The sequence below is a fragment of the Gracilinanus agilis genome, chromosome 2 (genome assembly GCF_016433145.1).
Source record: "Gracilinanus agilis isolate LMUSP501 chromosome 2, AgileGrace, whole genome shotgun sequence".
Lineage (NCBI taxonomy): Eukaryota > Metazoa > Chordata > Mammalia > Didelphimorphia > Didelphidae > Gracilinanus > Gracilinanus agilis.
Window position 1 is genome coordinate 560,398,312 of NC_058131.1, and position 23,725 is coordinate 560,422,036.

At 34.2% G+C, this 23,725-nt stretch overlaps 1 protein-coding gene across 1 annotated transcript in view; it reads left to right on the forward strand.

The window, feature by feature from the left end:
- TCF12 (transcription factor 12) overlaps positions 1-23,725 on the forward strand; it is a 416,597-nt gene that overhangs the window by 321,183 nt on the left and 71,689 nt on the right. The window contains exons 7-8 of the mRNA XM_044665300.1: positions 7,201-7,336; positions 11,712-11,764. Of these exons, the coding sequence (XP_044521235.1) occupies positions 7,201-7,336; positions 11,712-11,764 (189 nt within the window). The remainder of the gene's footprint in view (positions 1-7,200; positions 7,337-11,711; positions 11,765-23,725) is intronic.

Sequence of the window (23,725 nt, forward strand, 5' to 3'; positions counted from 1 at the left end):
TAAAACCAAGGGCTCCCCCTGGAGACATATTTGCTCATTTTTTATACTTATATATAATATACATATATTTATAGTAGACTTATTTTGACTTATGAGATATATTGACTTTGTAACTTAAAGAGGTCTCTTCCATTTTATTTTTCTAGAAAACAAATTAATTTTATTAATATTTAAAGATAACTACATCAGAATAGTATTTCAGACTTCAATCACCAAATCAAATAAATCATTTCTAATCTGGCATAAAATTTATTAAGCTTTTAGTCAATTTGGGAGAGTAAATGGAAATTAAGTAAAACTTTATTCATTACAGTGTTGGACCATATTATATAATACAAAGTTGTTCCAAGGAAATAAACCAATACCCCCTTAGGCTTCAGATATCTTTGTAAAGTCAAAAGGAGAGTGACAATCCTTAAAGTTGGCATATTCTCAACTAATTCTTTTTTTTAATCTTTTAATTTTTTATTTCTACATGCACTTATTTTGTGATATAGTGCATTTATTAACTCATGTATTGATTCCCCCCAAGCAGAACCTTTGTAACCAGTATTTAGTCAAGCAAAGTAAATTCCTGCTTTGAACTAGTCAGAAAAAAGTGTCTCAAGTCTGTACTCTTGAATCCATCACTTCTCTATCAAGAAGTGGGTAGCATATCCCAGCATACATTCTCTGGAATGGTCAGAGTTCCTAAGTCTTTTAAAGTTTGTTTTTGCAGTATTATTATTGTATCAGTTATTCTTTAGATTCTGTTCACCTCACACTGCATTGGTTCACACAAATCTGACCAGGTTTTCCTAAAACCATTCTCTTAACTTTTCTTACTACACAATAGTATTTATCATATTCATATACTATAATTTGTTCCTATCCCATAATCCTTCCATTGGTGGCACCCCTCCTTTTAGTTTCCAATTCTTTGTCACCACTAAAAGGTCATCTCCTTATTTATCAGTTGGCATCAAAGTAGCACCTTTCCTTCTCAGTTGTTTCATCTGGCCTTCTTCAGGGGTACCCTTAGCTAACTGTATTATCAGTAAGAAATAACAGTGATAAAGTATTACTGCTTTTGACCACCTCCACTACTATATAATTTCGACTAATTTCATTTCTTGTGGACCAAATATTCACTTCATTATGATGATGATGATGGTGGTGGTGGTGTAGCAGCAGCAGCAGCAATAGTAGTAGCAATAATAATAGTAGTAGTAGTAGTAGTAATGTGATACAGTACAGTTTTTATTTTTATCTTTGAGGCTTATGGACCCTTGGAAAATACTTTTAGAAGTCTTAGGATACTTATTTGCAAGCTAAGTATCTGTTCTGTGTAATTCAGGGTGAAGAATATCTAATATAACATTGATCCATGCAGTATTAGCCAGTGTTTCAGGAGGATAACCCATCATTGATTGTTCTTTAGTAATTAAATACAAGTTTAGCAGATGAGGTTCTAAGTGACTAAAGACACAAACCTGTTTTAAGAATGTGTTAAGAACTGAGTGATGTATCATTTCAGAGAACTAATACCTTAGATGAGACCTAAAGCAGCCTCACCTAAAGTGAACATGCCCCAGATAATTTAAAACTGCTTTGCTAGTCATTTTTTCTCCTCAGGGATATTTGTATGTTCCTTTTTGCATGAGATACCTCCAGGACAGGATCAGTCCTAATCAATATTGCTTCTCATTTGGTTTAGACAGGCAGAAAAATCAATAATATGAGCTGACATCTATTTTTTATTTTTATCAGAAGAAAAATATATAATAGCTTACTTTATATGCTACAATACATATAGAATAATGGCTAAAAGTTTTTAAGACTAGAATGAGAAAAGAAAACACCACTGTGTGAATGTTTAGAATATTAATTGATAGTATTAATAGGCAGTGCAACACAATTAAGCTCTTGATTATTACAGCTAATATTATTCTATAGTTATTTCATATATATTTGTTTTATCTTTTAGTAAGTAATCATAATATTCCAGACACTGCCAAGCACTGAGGTTACAAAAAAAAGACAATAAATAAACTAGTCCTTGCTCTCAAAGAGCTCATAGCTGATGGGGGGAGACAGTATGCAAATAGCTATGTACAAAGGAGATATGCAGAGGATAAATTGGGAGTAGGTTGAGTAGCAGAGGGTGGCACTAAATTAAGAAGAACTTGGGAGAACTTTTTCAGAAGGTAAAACTTACTAAAAACTTCTAGGACAGATACAGTCTAAAATTTTGTATTTTCTTATAGTGGTAGAATATAGTACTGAAAAAACAAAGCTTTATTTTATACTGTTATAGAGAAATAGTTTAATCTGCATTTTCTTTTGCATAACTATAAGGTATAAGTCCAGGTTGACTAGTTCCACAGGGGAAAAGTAGTAAGATTGGAAAAGGCAAAGTTGAGTGAAATAGAGCATCTGAATTTTCACTTGATGGTAGGATTAGGAGACATGGAATTTTTTAAACCATGTCTTCCTTTTGGCCTTTTATTGGTTAGATTTAGCAGCATTAAAATTATCAAGAAATAAATACCTTTTTTAAAAGTCCACTCTACACAAATGCAAAAAATATTTGCATATACAGCTAGTACTCAAATTACAAAGGGGATGTGTTCCCAAAGTTCATTGGTATGTCAGTTGCTCAGACCTTGGAATGTATTTTCTCATAGAAACAAAGCTATAAATAGCAGATAGGTTTCCAGGCTAGACCACAATAGCCTATTCAGCTTATAATGTAGTCAGTACTGGTTTCAATTGCTCTGAAATAATTTCATCTGCTTTCAACCAGGCTGAACTGGTCAGAACTGGACATCTGCATATATTGGACTAGTTTAGACTAGTCTGAACCAGGTGGTTGGATCTGAATTTGTTTGAACCAGTCTGAACCTCAGAACTCATGTCACCTGCAATAAAAACAAAATAAAAAATCCACATGATGATATAAAAGAGAACAACCTTGTTTTATGGATTGGATAATCAACCAACCCACATTGATTAAGTTCCTACAATGTACCAGGTGCTCACTAGGTGCCAGGGATACAAAAACTAAAATTAAGTTGCCCCTGCCCCTCAAGTAGTTTATATTCTGTCTGAGGAGGCAGTAAGTATATAAAGGATAAATACAAGGTGGTCTTGGGAGGGAGGGGAGTAGTTCAGGAAAAGCTTTTGGTAAAAGGTACTGCTTGATCTAAATAAATCTTAAAGGAGAGGAGAAAGTATCTCAGGCATGGGAAGAAAACCAGAAAACAGGAACAGGAAACAGTTTTGGAGATGGAGTGTCATTTATGTACACTAGCAAAAAATACATTTTGGAGACTAAAAGATTCTAGGAAAGGACTCTACATATTGAGACTTTAAAGACAAGTTGGGACCAGGTCCTAAAGGCCTTTAGATGCTATGCAAAGTAGTTTATAGCTTATTGAGAAGGGTGATGACATAGTCATATGTGTACGTTAAGAAAAATAACTTCAACAGTTATGTGGAATCTGAATCAGTGATGAAATCAGGCAAGGAAAAGTTAGCTTAGTGTGTTACTACAAGTTGACCTGTTTTGAATGAATGTGTGTGTGTATCTTTTTATATTTACTATTTTTTCTACATGCTTCATCTTCCCCTAGTTTATAATTTTACCAAAGGCAGAATTATCTGTTTTGCAAACCACCTTTGCATTCTTACATCCCTACTACAGAACGTTGCATTCATCCATTATTCAATAAATATAAAATGACCTGTGTTATTATATCATATATATATAATAACATGTTATTATATATATTATACCTAACCCTAGACAAGTCACTTAACCTCTGTCTGCCTCAGTTTCTGCATCTGTTCAATGGGGATAGTAATAGCAGCTGCCTCTCAGGGTCACTATGAAAATCTAATGAGATAATATTTGTAAAGCACTTAGAACAGTGACTGGCACATAGTAGGTGCTATATAAATGCTAGCTATTATAATTATTATGATTCTTAACATTTCAATAATGGCAGGAGGAAAGATGGCTGCTTAAAAGATGTGGATAAGGATGAAAGAGTATTAGAAGAGTGTACAAGGGCTCTGGGAACATTGAATGGCAGATCATCTCCTGAAATCCTCTGGCATGAATCCAATACCCTTTTCCTTTATCCTTAACCATTCCCATCTTCTGGCCCCAGTCCAAGAGTGGAAAGCTGGAATGGTCCTACTACAACTCTAGCACCATTGGTTATCTTTCCACTAGTTCTCCTTGAACATATGAATAAATGTTGTTCTTTATGCTTAAAAATGATTGAGGGATTTCTCATCATCTAGAGGTTATTTCTTAGTTGTTTACTATTTGTGACAATAAATGGGTACTAACCCAGCCATATCCTTTGTTTTATGATGTACTTTTTTGCAAGATCATAGGATCATAGATCAAGCTAGAAAGTACCTCATTTTACAGATGAGAAAACTGAGTCCCAGAGAGTTTTATTTGCTCATGGTCACACAGGTGACCTCAGAGGTAGAATTTGAGCCCAATTTTTATGTTTCCACAACCAAGTGTTCTTTCCATTGTGCCAAGACAGCTGACCCAAGACAGAGTTGTAATCTATGGACATGGAACAGAACAAAGCTTAACTATCCTAAGTAGAAAATATAAGAAATAACTCATTCATACTAACCCTGTCTTTTAAACGAAAGGTTTACAGCAGAGGTTTATTACAGACTGTGAGCTAAAAATGGTTTATATTTTTAAATACAGTTTTGTTGTGTTAAAAATGCAAAAGGCATATTTTTAGCTTGAGGGCAGTCCAGAAACAGGCAGCAGGCTAGATTTGACCCTCAGGCTGTAGTTTGCTCACCCCTGCTCCAGACATATGAGCTAGCCTTATTTTTATATTGTATAAATAAGTACTCCATACATAAGAATGGAGGTTTGTACCATTAAATAGAGTGATGCATTGCATCTTCTTGGGAATATCACAAAGACTTGACTCTTAAAATTATGCTAACTAGAATTTGTCACATATGATGTATTTCATATACTAATGGAATTGTATCACGCGGACATTTAGATTATGGGAGTTCAACTATCTGAGCTTGTTTAGAGAAAAATAATAGTTTCTGTAGCACGAACAGAACCACTCTGCTACATAAGCATCTGATAGAAGATATGAGTGAACTGTTCCCACATTTGACCACAGTTCTTGTGTGTCTCATAATATGAACATCTTTCAGCACTGTGAATGTTGAATCTTTTATTCATATCTGTAGTCAGCCTTTTGAGACTGACAGCCTTAGTTGGCCTTCTCAGCATTCTTAGTCAGCTTAAAGATCCCCCACTGTCCTCCCTTTAATTTGCTTGTATCCTCCCTTGATTCATGGTGAAATAGGAAGAGATAGTTTCAGAGTGGACATCTTCTAATATCTCATATTCACAAAGCTCCTTCCAGAATATTTTTCCTGCTCACCAAATCTTTACCTGTTTTGTTTTCTTTTATCTGAGTAGAAGTATTGGTTGCATTTAACTACTTTGCATTTATTCTCTTTTTATTTATTCTACATATACTTTTATATATATATTTGTCATTTCTCATTATAATGAAAGCTCCTTCAGAGGATTAGCCCTTTAAGGTTTGTAAAATGTGTTACAAATATTATTTTATTCTCACAGAAGCCTTTAAAGGCAAGAACTATTTTTATCCCCATCTTCATAGAGGAAGAAGCTGAAACCAGTCTTGTCCAGGATCATGCAGCTAGTAAGGTTCTGAGGCTCCAATTGAACTCAGGTCTTTCTGACTGTAGGGTCAATGATATAAGACCAGATACTATATCTTATAAGATATAATATCCCCAGTATCTGACACATAGTAGAACACTTATAAATGCTTGTTGGTTGATTGATTACACTTTCCGGATTGATTCCTTAGCTGAGTATGTGTAGTGAAAAAATAAAATTTATATTTAGTTCCATAGCAATGATCTCAGATTCTTCTACTCTTTTGAAGCAGACTGCCTTTTAAAGACACTCTGGCTCCTTTCCTTTTATTTTTTATCTTTAGAGCTTAGCACAGTGCCAGGCACATAGAAGGTGGTAATATATGTTTGCTGACTGGCTGACTTTCCAACTATGATTATTTAAAAATTAAATGTTGTGTTATGTTTCATAGACTATTTAAGGGATTTCCAAGAGCAATTTTACCTATATGTTTGCCTTTCAAGATGACTTTGGGGGGGCAGCTGGGTAGCTCAGTGAATTGAGAACCAGGCCTAGAGTTGGGAGGTCCTAGGTTCAAATGTGACCTCAGACACTTTCCAGCTTTGTGAACCTGGGCAAGTCACTTGACCCCCATTGCCTAGCACTTACCACTCTTCTTCCTTGGAGCCAATACACAATATTGACTCCAAGACGGAAGGTAGGGTTTAGGGGGGAAAAAGATGACTTTAGAACCTAATTCCCTTATAGTATATATCTTCTCTGAATTCATATATTTTACCTGCACTGCTATATAAACTCAGAGCTAGAAGACCTAGGCATTATCTATTCTAAAACTCTCATTTTACAAATGAGAATATTGAGACTTACTATAATTTTGTGGCTTGCCTGAAGTCATTAAGGTAGTAATTTGCACCTTTTTTGCAGAGGTCAGTCATTTTAGCTAGCCCCTGCTTTGTTTCTGCTTTTTAAGCTTGCTTAGACTCTGAAATGTCTTTAGTTGACCATAGCATGGTGTGATGCCTCCTATCATAATAAAATTTCTATTTTTCCCAATCTTGTTAGCATAGTAGCTTTCTATTAAACTTTCCTTAAGATGAACTGATTTAAAATGATTTAAAAAATAAAAACAAAGCGAATGGTTTCTTTTCAGTGCACAGAAAACCAAGCATAGTTATTTGAACCCCAGGAAATCTGAAAATATCTTTCTCAGTGTCTTTAACAGTTTCCTTTCTTCTTCAAAGAAGTGGGTGACAAGTGGAAAGAGTTTGACTTTGGAACCTATGACCCTATGATTCTTTGCCAGAACAGCTGACAAAATAGCATACTTGACAGTGTCACCTTGCTCCTCATTTTATTTCTCATCTCTGGTGAAGAGGCTAAGGCAATGACCAAAAAGCAGGTGGCAAGAGGAACAAAGAAGCCACAAATAATTTTCAATCCTTGTGTTCTTGAGTCAATGGTATTATAAGAGCTCTATTATTTTAGAAAGGTGACTAGGTTTCCTTTGCCTTTTTTTACAGTCCAGTCTCCTACGACAAGATATAGGACTTGGGAGCCCAGCACAGTTATCATCTTCTGGAAAAGCCGGGACACCATATTATTCCTTTTCTGCCACCAGTTCTCGAAGAAGACCACTACATGACTCTTCAGCACTTGGTAAATATGCATTGTCTTTAGGTTAAATTTCAAGTCTGAGACTTATTTAATTTCTTTCCTTACCTAAAAACACCATTGTTCTCCTACTTAGAGGAAACTGCAAAGTAATTAAGTCTATGGAATTTGGCGTTTGAGGAATTATATTAAAGTTGGAGATTAATCTATTTGATTAAAAAATGTAATCTATTTTATCATGTATAAGTAGAGCACACACACAATCCTGATTCTTCTACATTTGATATGTAATTTCTTTTCATAAAAGTTTTATGTAACAAAATCTTTAAAATTTATCTTTCTTTACAAGTTCTCTGTTTAAACTAGTCAAGTGAGATTGCTGACTTACCAAGAAAACTAAAGAACAAAATCCAACTTGACTATCTGTGTCCCTTTGTAATGAAAAGTTCATATTTGAGAATTTTAAATACAATAGAAATTAGTCTTCATTGTTTCAGCCATAATTTGTAAATCTCTTTGCATGAAGTGCTCACATAAACATCAACTTATGCTTCGAAAGTTCAGTGAGGCCAAGTAGCATATCTTCCATTTTTTTTAATCTCACACAGGACTAATGGCAGTGTTAAACATCAGAGTAAGCAAATGTTTAATAAACACTTGTTGATTTAATTAACAAATGATTCTAATTTCTTTAAAGCTAACCTTTAATCTTAATGTGTTTACTTTCATCCCCCATTTGATACACTAGTCTATCTGTAGTTATGATATTCTGTGCAAAGCAAGCACTCAATAGACATTAGTTCATCATTAGTTCAGGGATATAAAAATTCAGTTCAGCAAATGGCTTACCCAAATTATTTCTCTACCACAGAAGGCTTTTCTTTTCTTTGTTCCTCTTTAAAATATCTAATAGACCTATAAACAAATCAAGCCAGACTCATAAGCCAGAAAAGGGACTTCAGTTGATTCCATTCCCTTGGCTTATATTTGCAGTGTTCTGTGATCTATTTCTAAATCTGAGAATTCATTTCTGAGGACTATTTTCTACAGATGAGAAAACAAATTTCTGATATGTAAGTTGTTATTCCTGGACATGTTAACAACCTCCCTCCCAAAACCAAAGTCACCTATTAGAAAAAGAAAATATATCCAAATATTGAATTTTTACCTCAGTATTAACTGAGGATACCTAGGTGGCTAGAAAATCCACCCTGGAATCTGGAAGATCTTAGTTCAAATCCAACCTCATATACTTCAATGCTTTTTTTTTTAATTTTTAATTTTTAATTTATTTATTTTAGGCAATGGGGGTCAAGTGACTTGCCCAGGGTCACATAGCTGGGAAGTATCTGAGGCCAGATTTGAACCTAGGACCTCCCATCTTTAGGCCTGACTCTCAATCCACTGAGCTACCCAGCTGTCCCCTAACTTCTATGCTTTTTAACCCTTCTATCTGCCTCAATTTTCTTATCTATAAAATGGTGATAATAATAGCACCTACCTCCCAGGATTATTGTGAGGATAAAAATGAGGTAGTACTTGTAAAATACTTTGCAAAATTTGGAGCATACTACAAATATTAGCTAACAGTTGTAATATTTCTAGTTCTGTGAGCTTTGTAGACAAAACAAGTTTTGTTAAAACATCACAGATTTGTATAGCTTCAACCTCAGCAAAACTTATGCTGCATGTCAGCTTTTTAAAAAAATTCTTATCTTCTGTCTTAGAATCTATACTTTGTATTGGTTCTAAGGCAGAAGATTGGTAATGACTACTCAGTAGGGGAAGCAGGGGTTTGGGGAGTTTAGTGAATTGCCCAAGGAAGTGCCTGGAGTCATATTTGAACCCAGGACTTCCCATCTCCTAGCCTGGCTCTCTATCCACTGAGCTACCTAAGCTGTCCTGCATCTTTAAAATTCAAATCAGTTCCACAGACATTTATTAAGCATCTGTGCCAGACCCTAGAACATACACATAAAAAATCAAATAGTGCCTTCATTCAACCAGAGGCTTAAATGTCCTGGAAAATGAACTCTAAAAAATAGCCCTTAACTATTAGATTATAAGAGTTTTGCCCTGATTTTTTGAGACAAATCAAATGACAACTTGTTCAGACCCTTGATTATAGATCAAATACAAATTAGAAAGCTAACCAGGGACAGTTGAGGATGAGCTAAAACATTAAAAAAATGTTATTTACAAAGAAGTTGAATTGCAGATAGCGGATAAGAACCTAGATATAATAGTTGTTCTTAACATATCAAGGATGAACTGACTTGAACTGTAGCAGTCCCTCCTCCCATGAATCACAGTGGTAGACTCCAGTCTGAATTGTAGCAGTATCTAGTTGACATTCTTGGTAGAAAGAGTATGGCTTTTGCTCAGGGGACACTCTTGGTTGTGAAGAGTTGGGAACATTGAGTTCTAATAAAGCCCCACAAAGGACAAAGATTTTGCCTTTAAGTTTCAGAAATATAGTGTGCCAGATGTTGTTTATCTTTGGCACATTCTGTTTTAAGGAAATACAGGCTGCCTCTTGGGGAACGGACAGAGATGCTAATGAAGGGTTTTTTTTTACCTCCTTCTTGGTTTTAAATTTTCCACACACTACTTAAAAAGCTGATTTTTAAAAAGCTTTTCAGACTCTTGGGAGAGTTAATTCATTGAAGAGAATTCTCAACACAAATCTAAATGTCTTATTGTTACACTATGCCATTTATGGCATAGAAAAATGCCATGCTTGTTTACAAAGGTATTTCCATAATTCTCATTTTTAAAAACATCAAACATTGTTCCTTAAATAGTTTTGCCCTATGTGCTATATCTCTTCCTAATAATGAGTTCCTTTGAAAAACTTAAATTTAGTCCTTGTTTTGGTTTACAGGATTTGAAAGAAGGTGCTTATTGTTTTTATCCATATCGTAGAGAAAGAATGGAAGGCATAGGTTTTAAATTCTAACTATTTTAAGTCAAACTAAAAGAGACATGTCAGTGAGCATGTGAAAATACTTCTCTTTTCCATTAACATTGATAAAATTATTATTTTTGTCCATCAAAAATATTAATAATATTTTAAATAAACTTTTCTTTGAATTTACTGTAAACATCTAATGCCCAAATGGGTAATATGTTATTGCAAATTTGGATAAACCTTCTGTAAGCACTTCTTTTTGCTTACCATAAACTCTTCTATATGCTCTAGCTGGTATTCTGAAGTATGACCTGCTTATTTTTCTGCTCTGATATATATCATACACAGTTTATGGATAACCCTACATGTTTTTGATTTCTTAACTATTTCTTTAAATATAATAACAGCATTCCTAACATAGACCTCGCTTTTAACTTGTTAAATATTTCCTTTTGTATCTTTGATTTAAACACTGACTATATCTTTGCCCCCGCATCCTGAATTTGACTGAATTCAGAGACCAATTGATTTTATTTGTATTAAAATAGTATATTTGAGACAGCAGTGGCTTTTCATTCATTAGTTATAATAAGCAGGGAATAATAACAAAAACAGCAATATTTCCAATTTACCTAAAAATCAAGAATTCTTTGTAAAATTTCATTTGTGTTCATCTACCTTGCATATGATATCTTCCACTTACACTCAAGATTATTAACCTTTTTTGTGTCATGGATCATTTTGGTATTGTGGTAAAGTCATTGCCCCCCCCTTTTCAGAATTAGGTTTTTAAATAATCAAAAGAAATGCTAAATTTCAGTTAGAGGTTTTTCCAAATAAAGATATTATTTCCCATCAAATTCACAGAGCCCCTGAAATATATCCCTAGAGCAGTCCATGAAGACCAGGTTAAGAATCCCCAATTTAAGAAGCACCTAATGACCTATATGACTAGTTTTAACATGAATGTGAATTTGGCTGTTCTCAGAATCCAGGATATGTGTTTTATGAACAAATTTTCCCTAAGAAATATTTTTGAATGCCTGTTATGTGAAAAATACTGTCAGTTACCTGCTGTTAGAGATACAGAGGAAGCTAACACTTGGTCCTGCTCTTATTACTACTGGTACTACAGTTTTTGAACTTATATGAACACAGGGGAACATTGCCCTAAGTTCCATTCTTAACCTGTTGCATCATATGCCTTTGGTGCACACATTTATTTATAGTATTCTTTTTCTGTGACTCTGTGCATGCCCACGAGATTTGTAGCAATCCCACGTGGCACCACTTTAATCAGGGTGCACCTCACATTGCCCTATTTAGAGCCAGCAAGAAGGGAACAGTTGGCTAAATGAATAGCCCCCCCCAAAAAAGTTGGAAAACAAGACATGTACCATAAAGAATCCCATGTTGCTTTGTTATAGAGCTGAACACTGGTTGTTTCTCTCTATGCCTGATATAATGTACTGATGAAATGGTTTGTTGTTTTTTTTTTCCTACATACAGATCCTTTACAAGCAAAGAAAGTCAGAAAGGTGCCTCCTGGTTTGCCTTCTTCTGTAAGTACCTGTGTTTTAACTTGGTGGTAACAGATTGCTGCAGGGTTTAATGATTGCTTCTTGAGAGAATAAGTTAAGTTGTTGCCATTATGAATGCTTTGTCTTGTGACTGTAAATAGCCTAACTGAATCATTGAGAAGGTTTGTTAGGTCTGAATCCACATCTGATGTTTAGTTTTTAGCTTTCACTGCCATGATTTGTAGCTTACTCATATGCTTTTACCCCATGTCCCTGTCATTTGAATTTGCCTCTTGGGAAGAAGGCTAGACCGGTAGCTGTCAAAGAAGATCTCCTGTACAGGTCTTTTGATGTTTAATTAGTCATTATGTTGCTGAACAGGAGGACAGACAGAGATTAATAGCTGAGAATCTTAGAAATTTACATTTGTAATAATCCCAATGGAGCTGAAGACATTAAGATTCGGAGGACATGTTCGGCTCAGCTTGCCTCTGTAGGACTGAGGTTATTAATATGCATAAATCACCAAGTCAGATGTTCATTGTGAAGCCCTAGTGGATTTTAAAGCCTTCATTAAGCCTTTCCTAACTTCAGCCTAGCATCAGGAAAGCTTTCAAGCAACTAGTTTGTTGATCCCTCTTTGCTCAAAAATGTATCCTTTGAGAATTTAGGGCTTTGATGAAAAAGGTTGGAAAGGTTTGGTGGAAAAATCATTAATGGTTGTGATAATCTTATGCTATAAGAGTGTTTGTGCTATTAAATATGCTTTATTCTTTAAAGGAACAAAACTGTTTATAAATGAATCCACATTATAAATCCATGTAAGGTTTAAAAATCTCTTGTGTAATGAAGAAAGATCTTTCCACCCCTTCTTACTTAGAACAAATAAGGGGGAGTAGATTTGAAGCCCTGTTGCCTTGTGGGGTACATCTCTTTGTTGTGTAAATGGATGTTGGGCTTTTTATTTGGCAATACTTAACACATGGGCGCAGGTGCTGCTGGATGAGTCATAACTCATCGAGGTATAAATTGAATGCAACATCCGGCTTAGCAAGGAGTCCCATAGAAAGAGCAAAATGGGTCTGATCTTTTTATTATGTATTAAGGCCCAAGTCGAGATGGTATCTTTTTTTTAGTTATTGGGTTCCATTCACCTCACCACCACCACCATCTTTTGTCCAATACCCAAAAACTTGAATTTGAAATCCTCTTTAAAACTCTGTTCCAGATGGATCTGAGTTGATGCAGCCTGGGGCAGCTGTGCTCTGAACCTGCAGCCTACCTGGAAGGCTGAATTGCAGCTGCAGGCATTCTTAAAAAGCTTTTGCTTGCCTAAGCACTTGGGCCCCACTAGAGGCTGAATAGCTGCTTGATAAACAAAATGAACACAATACCTCAAATCATTATTCCCGAGGACAGCTTTTTTTTTTTCAACTGCAGCTAAAAATAGTTGGGCAATTTACATTTTAACAGTTGTGTGCTTATGCAGGGGTGGGTGGCTTTACAGTATAACCAATGATTTCTGCTAGATTAACAGAAATTATATCAAAAATGACAGAGCTGCTAAAACATATAACAGTGCAATTTTCATGTAATTTATTACTAGGATTCTATGAGAGTAATAAAAGTTAAATAGTCCTACTAAATATTAATATGTAATTTAGGTAGAGGGACCATATTAGTAAATGGCAAATTTTGCTCATTCTTCTGATCTGGCATTAATTTTAATAAACATTATGTTTTTAGTGTCTGCCACTTTGTTTTTTCATATTTTAAATAAAGAAGCTAAGGCAAGAAAATATATATGTATATACATATATATTTAAATTCTTAACAGTGTAGTTGGAGTACAGACACTGGGGGTCATCAGTGATCTATATGTTCCTAGTAAAAATTATAGTCATTACTTGATACTTTAGAATATTTCTCAATGTTGTATATAATATCTGAGAGGTACCATAGAGAAAGAGGATGAGAAAAAACCTAATTTTTTCCCCAGTCTTTGTTACTAAAATAAAGATCATTGATTCAAAGCTGAAAGATTAATATTAGAATACTAAGCAAACTAGACCCTAGAGTGGTCTTTTTTTTGCAGTGTATTATACTAGTTAGAACAGTTGTATTGATTTTAAACCTATACATTAAACTTTCTATATTGTATAAATTCACATATATGTTCAAATTGTTTTTGAAATATTTAGTATTTAACTATTTTTAAGATCACTTCATGGTAGATGTATTTTCTTAAATTGGAAATATTAAGGTAACAGCATGTGAGGAATACTTTCTGGAAGTTGAGAGGCATATTTTGTGCAAAAGGAAATGGATTTATCTAAATTTAAAGATAAAATAAAACAGACATTTCAACCAGAAAGAAGAGTCACACACACAGAATTTTGAGAAATGTCATCAGTTTTTTAAAATTGTAAACAGAAATTTCAGTTTCATAAATTTTCTTATATTAATTCTTTCTGAAAATAAGCTAATAATTTTACTCTATGAATTATAAGGAATTAAACATAAACCCAAAAGAAAAAGATTATTTAGATTTACACTGTGAAACAGAAATCTTTTCCCCTTCCCCCCCATTCAAATAGGAAAGTTGATGGTAACATCTCAGACTCCTTAGAAACTGCCTATCTGTCCAAGCATGTTATAAATTGACTAGTGGCAGTGCCACTTTGAATGTGATAAGAACTAAGCTGTTGTTTCCTTTGTTGCTGCTGGTATTACATGTTGTATTATATAGTTATATTATAAAATTTTGTTATTTAATAATAACTTACATGTAAAAGCCCTTTTAGGTTTATAAAATTATTTTACATGCATTATATCTCATTTGGTCTTCACTTTAACCCTGTATAAATAAGTACTGTAAGTATTATTCCCATTTGCCAGATGGTTCAGCTAAGGTCAGAGATCTTAAGTGAGTTAACAAAAGTCATACAAGTAGTAAATGCATACTAGGTCTTGAATTTCACCGTGGCATTTATTATTGCTGCCAACATAGAACACCATATCAAGTAGATATTATGTTATTTAATATATAGACAATTATAGAATTGTTTTGCCTCATGAGTCAAACAACAAAGATCTAGACTCATATATGATCCCAAACACTATTTTATTTCAGCCCTCATCAAAATCAGAAAATATTTATTGAACATATACTATATATTGGATTCTGTTTAAGACCAAAAGAATGGATTAGACAAAGTTCTTGCCCTCATGGAGTTCATAATCTAGCTAATAGTCATTAATCACTGATGTGACTGAGCTGTCAGAATTGCGAATGGTTCCAAAGGGGTCATTCTTCTACATTACCCTATATAATGAAGGTCTATTGTGAGTCCCTGTAGAATAATGTCAAGGGAGCAGGGGAAGCTATATAAGTCTCCCATACTGTTGATACACTGCTTGTTTTTACATATCTGAATGCCATTTAATCAAAATTAGTGCTGTTTATGTTCAACATAGAATAGGAAGATCATAGATCTAGAAACTAAGAGGAACCTGAAAAGCTTTCTAAAAGTCCAACCCTTTAGTTTCATATTTGAGAAATCTGAAGTCAGGAAAGTTAAGTGACTTTACCACACATATATAGTAAACAGCAAAGACATTTTAGATCCCTAGTTTTCTGATCCTTTCCACTATAAAGCCTAAAGATATATGGAGCAGACTCTCCTTCCACGTAGACATTCCTTCTCTTGGACCAATAAGTGGTGTGCTCAAGCTTTAGGTAATCTTCTTGCCTTTCCTGTACTAATGAAGTTAGAATAAACAAGTTTTTCCAACTGGTTGTGGTACCTTAAAGGATTAAGAAAAGGTAACATTGGCAGGAAAGCTGGTCCTCAGGCTCATGAGGATGCCTCATCTTGTACTATAAGCATCCCAGCTCCATTTCTGGAAACTACATTATATAAAACACATTTATGTTTTAAGCAATCCCTACAGCAAAAGTTTGGATTTATCTAATTTTATTTACCTGAAATGCCCAACATTTACTCACTTTATATTCTCTTAGCAATTCAATTAAAAATAAAATATTTGGATATATAAAGATAAAAAGTAAACAGTCTCTGCCTCCAAGGAACTTAATTGTGCATTTTAACTAGCTTCAGCCTTTGGAAATCTACTGCAAAAGCCTACCATGAAAACATATTTAACCATCCTGATTATGAAAAAAGATAGACCAGTATAGGAAACACATCAGATGATTTTTTAAAAGTTTATTTATTTGTTTATTTGTTACATGAAAATTTTCCAGTACTTCCTTCCCTTCTACCCCACTCCATACTAGAAAAAATTAGTGATGTCAAATTAAAAAAGAAATAGATCGGGAGCAGCTGGGTAGCTCAGTGGATTGAGAGCCAGGCCTAGAGACGGGAGGTCCTAGGTTCAAATCCGGCCTCAGACACTTCCCAGCTGTGTGACCCTGGGCAAGTCACTTGACCCCCATTGCCTACCCTTACCACTCTTCCACCTATAAAAGTCAATACACAGAAGTTAAGGGTTTAAAATAAAAAAAAATAAAAATAAAAAAGAAATAAAAAAAAAAAGAAATAGATCTCTGCAAGCCACATATACCTAATGTATGCCAGACTTAGAAAATCACACATAAAAAGATTATCTTTGTTTTTCTCTATTTTTATATATTTCATTACATTTCCCTAATACATTTTCATCTGGTTCAGACTGTACTTGGAAGTTTTGCTGGCCACATGTTGCTGTTGAGTTTGGCACCTCTGGTCTAAATTTGCTCTGAAAACATATCTAAAAGGGTATGCATGACTTTATCCATGGTTGAATAATGAGTCATACCTTTACTTAGATTGTGAGCTCCTTGAGGGCAGGAACTTTCTTTCTCCTTTGAGCATATAGGAGATACTTGATAAGTATTTTGTTTTGCTTTTTTAAAATTGATTGTTGAGTTTTTTAGATATCAGATTTTATCAATATGGGGAATTTCAGTGAAAAGATGCCCTCTACCATCAGAAATCAGCACCTACTCTGAAAATTTGTAGACTTAGAGAGTTTACTGGTACACTGATAGGTTAAGTAATTTACCCAGAATCAAATAGTTATTGTGTTTCAAAGGGAAGTCTTGAACCAAGGCTTTCCAGATTCCACTGCCCTTTCTCTATCCATTGTACCATGCTGCCTTTCTTGGCTTCATAGACCATTACTTCCCTTTGATTTTCTTTGGTCCTCTAGACCTTCCATTAACATACTTCCTCTCCTCTCTCAACACTAACTCCATCCTTTATTCTTTGAATTAAAACCAGCTGGTTTTCATCTGTATCTGATTTTTCCTATGTAAAGATATAAAATGTATAGAAATTTTAAACTTATTAGAGGGAGGAATTCCATTGATCCTAGTTCCCCCACCCTATTCACCCAACCCCTTAGCAATAGGTATGAAATGGAAACTTTGAAGGGGGAAAAAACATAAATTAAGAAAATGAAAATCTACACATTATTGTACTAAATGAGAGACTTTATAGACTTTAAAAATCACTTTAGGAATAACTACATAGATAGATAAATATACATACATACATACATTTATAGATTGATTAGGTAGGTAGCTAAAATTTAGTTTCCTAATAGAATTGTCTTATATAAGATAAAATGAGGATCTAACAAGTATATTAACATAAATCTGTGATTTATTCTCACAGGAACTCTAAATATTTGCTAATTTGTCCTCAAATTAGAACTGTAGTGATTAAAATGCATACAATTGGTTAATATAATTCAGTTGTTTTGTTTTTTAAATCAGAACTTAATACACTGGGGAGAAAAAAGTCAGGATCCAGAAAAATTTCAACAAGCTAGAACACTGGACTGAAACTAATAAAATAAAATTTAATAATAATAACAAATAACATTTTTATAGGACCTAATGTATGCCAGGCATGTGCCAAGCACTTAACAATTATTATCTCATTCGATCCTTACAACAACCCTGGGAAATAGGTGCCATGATTATCCCCATTTTACAGATGATCAAATGTAGGCAAACTGTTTAAGTGATTTGCCCAGTGTCTTACAGCTATTCAATGTCTGGGGCTGAATTTGAACTCAGGTCTTCTTGCCTCCAGGCTCAATGCTGTATCCATTGTGCCACCTCCCTGACCTATTTTAAAAGCCTATACCTGAGGCAAAAAAGAATTGAGGTGGTATGATTAGACAGTAGTCCACCTGAAGAGACCAGTAGTGTCACGGCAGCCAAAAAAGAATTCACTATTAGCAGAGGATAAGTGTCTGGAACAAATGAGGTGATAGTCTTGTTACTCTGTGGCCTTGTAAGACCATTAGATTTATAAATTCTTGTTTTCAGTTCAAGGTGACCTATTTGAGAAAGGACATTGGAAACATGATTAGTGTGGGCTAAGATAATGGCCATCATATACAAAGATCAACTGAAGGAAAGAAGGATGTTTAGCTCAGACCAGAAGTTCTCCAAGTGCATTGCTCAGGTGCCTGGGAGTCCCTAAGACCCTTTTAGGTAGAGTCTGCAAGGTCAAAACTGTTCTCATAATAATACTAAGATATTATTTGTTAAAAGTACTCTTCTTTTTTCTAGCTACATGTCTGTGTAAGGACAGATTCTCTTCATATACTTCAACCAAAGAAACATCATAACAAATTGAATATAGAAGCAGATATGAAAGCCCAACTGTATTCTATTAAAAGATAGACATTATAAAGAGATTTGCAAAGAAGTATATAAAACAATGCTGAACTCACTAAATTTGGGGGGATAAAATATGATTATTTTTTACTCAAAATCTTATTTTTGTTTTGTCATAAGATTATTTTATTTAAAAGTTAATACATATTTTCTTTTTAGTGGTTTTAATTTTTAATGTAATAAATATCAATAGAACCTACAAAAACAATTTTTTTGGAGTACTCAGTAAATTAAGAGTGAAAGGGGTAGATTTTTTAAGATTGTAAAGGATTCTTGAGACTAGTAACTGTTAACCTAATCTAGAGAAGACTAGAGAAGAACCATATATTTTCAGGTTTTTAAAGGGCTGGCATATAAAAAAAGGAATAAGCCTTGTTCTTCTTGGCTCCAGAAAGCAGATGTAGAAACAACTGGGAGAAGCTGCAGAAAGGTACATTTAAGCTGGATTTAAAAGGAACCTTCACAACAATTAGAGCTGTCCAAAAATTAAATAGGTTGCCTCAAGAGGCAATGGATTCTCATGTATTAAATATTCTTGTTCAACTATGGGTTGAAGGAGATGGCCTCTGAGGGCCCTTTTAACTTGATGATTCTGTAATTAATTTGCTTCCCTTTACCTACCTTTTTTATTATAAATGGATCCACAGTCTTGGAAACTTACAGAAATTTGGCATCTCTTTGTTTTTGCTTTATTTTTGAAAAGCAAGAAAAAATTTGAGAACAGAAGAAATAAGCAAAATTATAATTAAACCAGGAAAGACTTTTTGCTTTTTTTCATTTAGTGCCCTCTCTGTGTCAAACAGATATTTTTCCTCGGGGGGGGGGCTTTTAAAAGGAAATAACACATAACACCTCCCCTCCCATCTCAGTGAATTAATTTTTGCTACATATCTTGGTCAAATCTTTTTCATTTTCTGAGCTATCACTATCAATAGTTTCCCTTCTATTCCTCCAAATTTGTTCTCTTTATAGATTTATAAATAATAATTTTCTTGTATTAAAGCAAGCTGCTAGATTCTTTTCCTACATTTGTACCTTGATTTCATGTTAGTATTTCCAAACACAGGCCAAGTTTCTTTTTTAAAAAAATATTTTATTTTCCCCCTATTAAATGTAAAAACAATTTGTTAGTATTTTTTTAAGTTTTGAATTCCAAATTCCCTCCTATCCTTTCTCTTCCCTGAGATGATGAGCAATCAGATATAGATTTTTATATGTGCCATCATGTAAAACATTTTTCCATATTACTCATTTTGTGGAAGAGATTTAAAATGAAAGAAGAAAGAGAAAGAAAAAAATTATATATAGTATGTTTTAGTTTGCATTCAGATTCCATCAGTTCTTTCTCAGAGGAGAGGCTGCATTTTCCTTCATGAATCTCTGGATTGTCTTGAATCACTGCATTGCTGAGAATAACTAAGTCATTCACAGTTGTTTATCAATAGTGTTGTCACTGTGTAGAATGTTCTTCTGTTTCTGCTCATTTAATTTTGCATCAGTTTGTGTAAGTCTTTACAGATTTTTCTGAAATCATCCTGCTTGTCATTTCTCATAGCACAGTAATATTCCATAACTATCATATACCACAACTTATTTAACCATTCCCCAATTATTGGACAACTCTAAATTTCCTATTATTTACTGTCACAAAAAAAGAGCTGCAATAAATATTTTTGTACAAACAGATCCTTCCCCTCCACCCTTTTTTAAAATCTCTTTGGGATACAGACCTACTAATGTATCGATGGATCAAAGAGTATGTAAGGTTTCAGAGTCGCTTGAGAACTATTCCAAATTACTCTCCAGAGTGACTGGATCAGATTGCAAGTCCACCAAGAGTGTATTATCCCACATCCTCTCCAACATTCATCATTTTCCTTTTCTAACATACTGGCCAATCTCATAGGTGGGAAGTGGTGCCTCAGAGTTGTTTTAATTTGCATTTCTCTAATCAAGAGTGATTTCGAGCATTTTTTTTGTGAGTCACTTTCTTGAACTGCAAAAAAAGGAGTAATCTGAAGCAGGCTTGATGCAGTAGTTAGACTATTATCTTGGAAAGACCGAATCATCATGTTAAAAAAGAAATAGATAAATATGTCCCTGATAACTTTAGTGTGTTGAATGTAATAGACATAACCTAATCATGTACCAAATTCTTTATACTTCTGAGTACTTTAAGATCTTGGCTTTTTTGGGTTGTAGAAGAATTCTTTTAGTTATTCTTCTATGTAGTTAGCCCCAATATTTTATCTTTGGTTATTTTCTTTCTTTCTTTCAATATATTTTCTCTGTTCATGATCTCTGACTCCCATGGCTTCAATTATTACTTCTATGCAAGGGACTCTAGAATGTGTAAATCCATACCTATCAGGCACTTTTGTGTTCCATAGATTTCAAAAACAAACTTAGCGTCTTTCCCCCAAAACATGTTCCTCCTTGTTTTTTATTAAAGATATAGGGTGAAAAGATCAATAGAGATGGAACTTAATTCCACAAGCATTTATTATGTTCCTGCTCTGTTTCAGGTACTGTGCTACATATAAAAATACAAAAGACAAGGTGCTTACAGTCTTTTGAGGGAAACCACATTATACACAAATAAACACATACATAAAAAAAGAATACCTAGTAATTTTGAGAGAGACTGATAAGAGGAGAATCAAGAAAGTTGTGCTATAGGGACATGGCACTTGAGCTCAACTTTGAAGGGAGCAAGGTACTCCAAGACCTAGAAGTAAGGAGGAAAAAAAGAGTATTTCAAGCAAAAGACATAGAGACAAAAGATGAAATTCTGTGTTCATAGAATAGCAATAAGACCAGTTTCACTGGGTCTTAAAGTACATGAGGAGATAACTAACTTTGAATCCTGCTTTTGACCATGAACATCACTTTAACCTCCTTCCATAAGCCTCAGTTTCCTTGTCTGTAAAATGAGAACAGTAAATAATAACCTACCAGATAGGATTATTGTAAGCCTCAAATAAGATATCATGTAGATATTTTTAAGTTTTAAAGCATATTTGGTCCATTGTCATGATTCCTTTTCTAGTCACCTAGACTTCAAGCTTTTGTAACATATTTGATTTCTTCCATATGTAATCATTTGCCAAGGCTTGTTGATTCTAACTCCAAAATAACATATTCCTCTCTAACCTTCCATCCTTAGTATACATTGCCATTAGAGTAGTTCACATAAAAATCACAACTGCAGTCTTGTTGTTTTCTACTTGAAGGTCTTCAAGGAGTTTCCAATACCTGCCAAATAAAGTCCAGATGCCTTCTTCATTTTTACAAAATATTCTGTATTCTACTACTAACTATCTTTTCCAGCAATGTCTTTTATTATTATTCTGCAAATACCTCACCCAACCTAGAAAATAGGATCATACACCATTTTCTAAAATAAATCCCATTCTTTTCTCTGATTTTGTGTACCCATTCCCTATGCCAACAGCTATAACTAGTGGTTTTTGTTCCTAGAGCAAATGATACAAAAGCATGCATGACTTCAAATTAGTTGTGTTAACTGGCCAAGACCCTGAGATACCAAGAGGCCCAGGAAAAAGACCAAAGGAAGAAAGGGAGGGGAGAACTGGGGAGAAGGGAAAGGGTAGGACTGGACAAGAGTTAACCTGGATCCCTGACTCTATGGATGATAGCTAATATCTGGTAAATTCTTGTTTCAACTAATTCTTGCTAACTAGATGCTAAATTCAGTTGTTTATATACTGATGAAGGACTGAAAGTGCAATTCATGTTCCTTTAAATTTCAGTGCCCAAGAGGCAAAATCCTGGTCTCTGCATATGCCTTTAGTGTATTTCCCTATCTACCTCCAACTGTGAAATCCTAGTCTTTGTTCACATTCAAATACCTCTTCTTCCAAGAAGCTTTCCCTGAACCATTCTAGCTAAAAAGTGATCCTTTCCTCCTCTAAACTCATTCAGAGCACTACGTTTTGGTTATATCTTGTTCATTTATCTTATTCCATTTATGTTGGCTTTGTCATATGCAATATTGTAAGCACCTTGAGAGCAGTGATCCTATCTTATTTTTCTTTGTATCTCTCTGTCCACTTTTGTTATTGTTAAGTGTTTTTCAATAATGTCTCCCTCTCATTATCCTATTTGAGTTTTCCTTGGGAGAGATGTTGGAATAGTTTGCCATTTCCTTCTCTAGCTCGTTTGACAGATGAGGAAATTGAAGCAAATAGAGTTAAGTGATGTACACACTAGTAAGTATTTGAGGCTGGATTTGAAGTTGGGAAGATTAGTCTTCTTGACTCCTGGTCCCTCACACTATCCACTGCGCCAACTAGCTGTTCCATCTCATCTGTACCCCATGCCATAGCATCTCCACATAATAGTTACTTGAAAACTTTTTAAATCAAATTGAATTTGATTTAGGAATATAAAGTTAGTAATAGGCCAGTGACTTCCATACTTTTTAGATGGTGTTTAGAATTGACACCACCTCCCCTTCTGAAAGTTATGTAGAAATTGTCTTTATGTTTGTTCATGTAAATTAAAAACAACTTTTTTTGTGAATTTGGAATTTTGTGATACCCCTTGAGGCAATCTGAAGTGCCCTGGGGTATTATACAAGTTAGGGGATCATTGCTCCTTATAATAGTGACAATAAAGACCATTAGACAATGTCTAATGATCTACTAGCTTTTTAATGTACATGTTAAACAAAAGCAGTAAAAACACTAAATTCTTAGGGTCTCCACAGCTGAGTATTTTCCAAGTAGAAAAGTGACCACCAACCAGTTGGGGTTGCTAGAGAAGAATGACTAAAGTCATTAAAGGGTTATTTGGGTACTTTAGAAAAATTATTAAACAGAACTCATTAAGAGATATGAAAATCAAACTCCATTCTTTGCAGATGTAAAAGACAACAATGGTTATGGAACATTTTATATACTGTCAAACTTGATCAGTGTGTAGGTCAACTTTATTAAACTGCTATTTTTCTACTTTTCCATATTTTTGTTCCAAGGCACGGCTCACTCTGGCAGGATGGGGGAAAAGGTGGGATATTCAGGAATGACAGTGATATCAGAACAAAAGGTGATAAAAATTTAAATCCTATGTTCCAAAATTATTCCTATTAATAGAAAAAAAACATACTATATAAAATTGAGGTAAATTGTGGTAAGCAAAAGGAAGCCAAGACATGGGATATTTATAGTAAGTTAAATGGTGGCTTCTAGTATTGACCAGAAGTGCCAGAGGAGATTGATATATCCCTTTACATACAATGGTCATTTAATCTAATAGTCTTGGATTTGCCAGTTACTTTGATG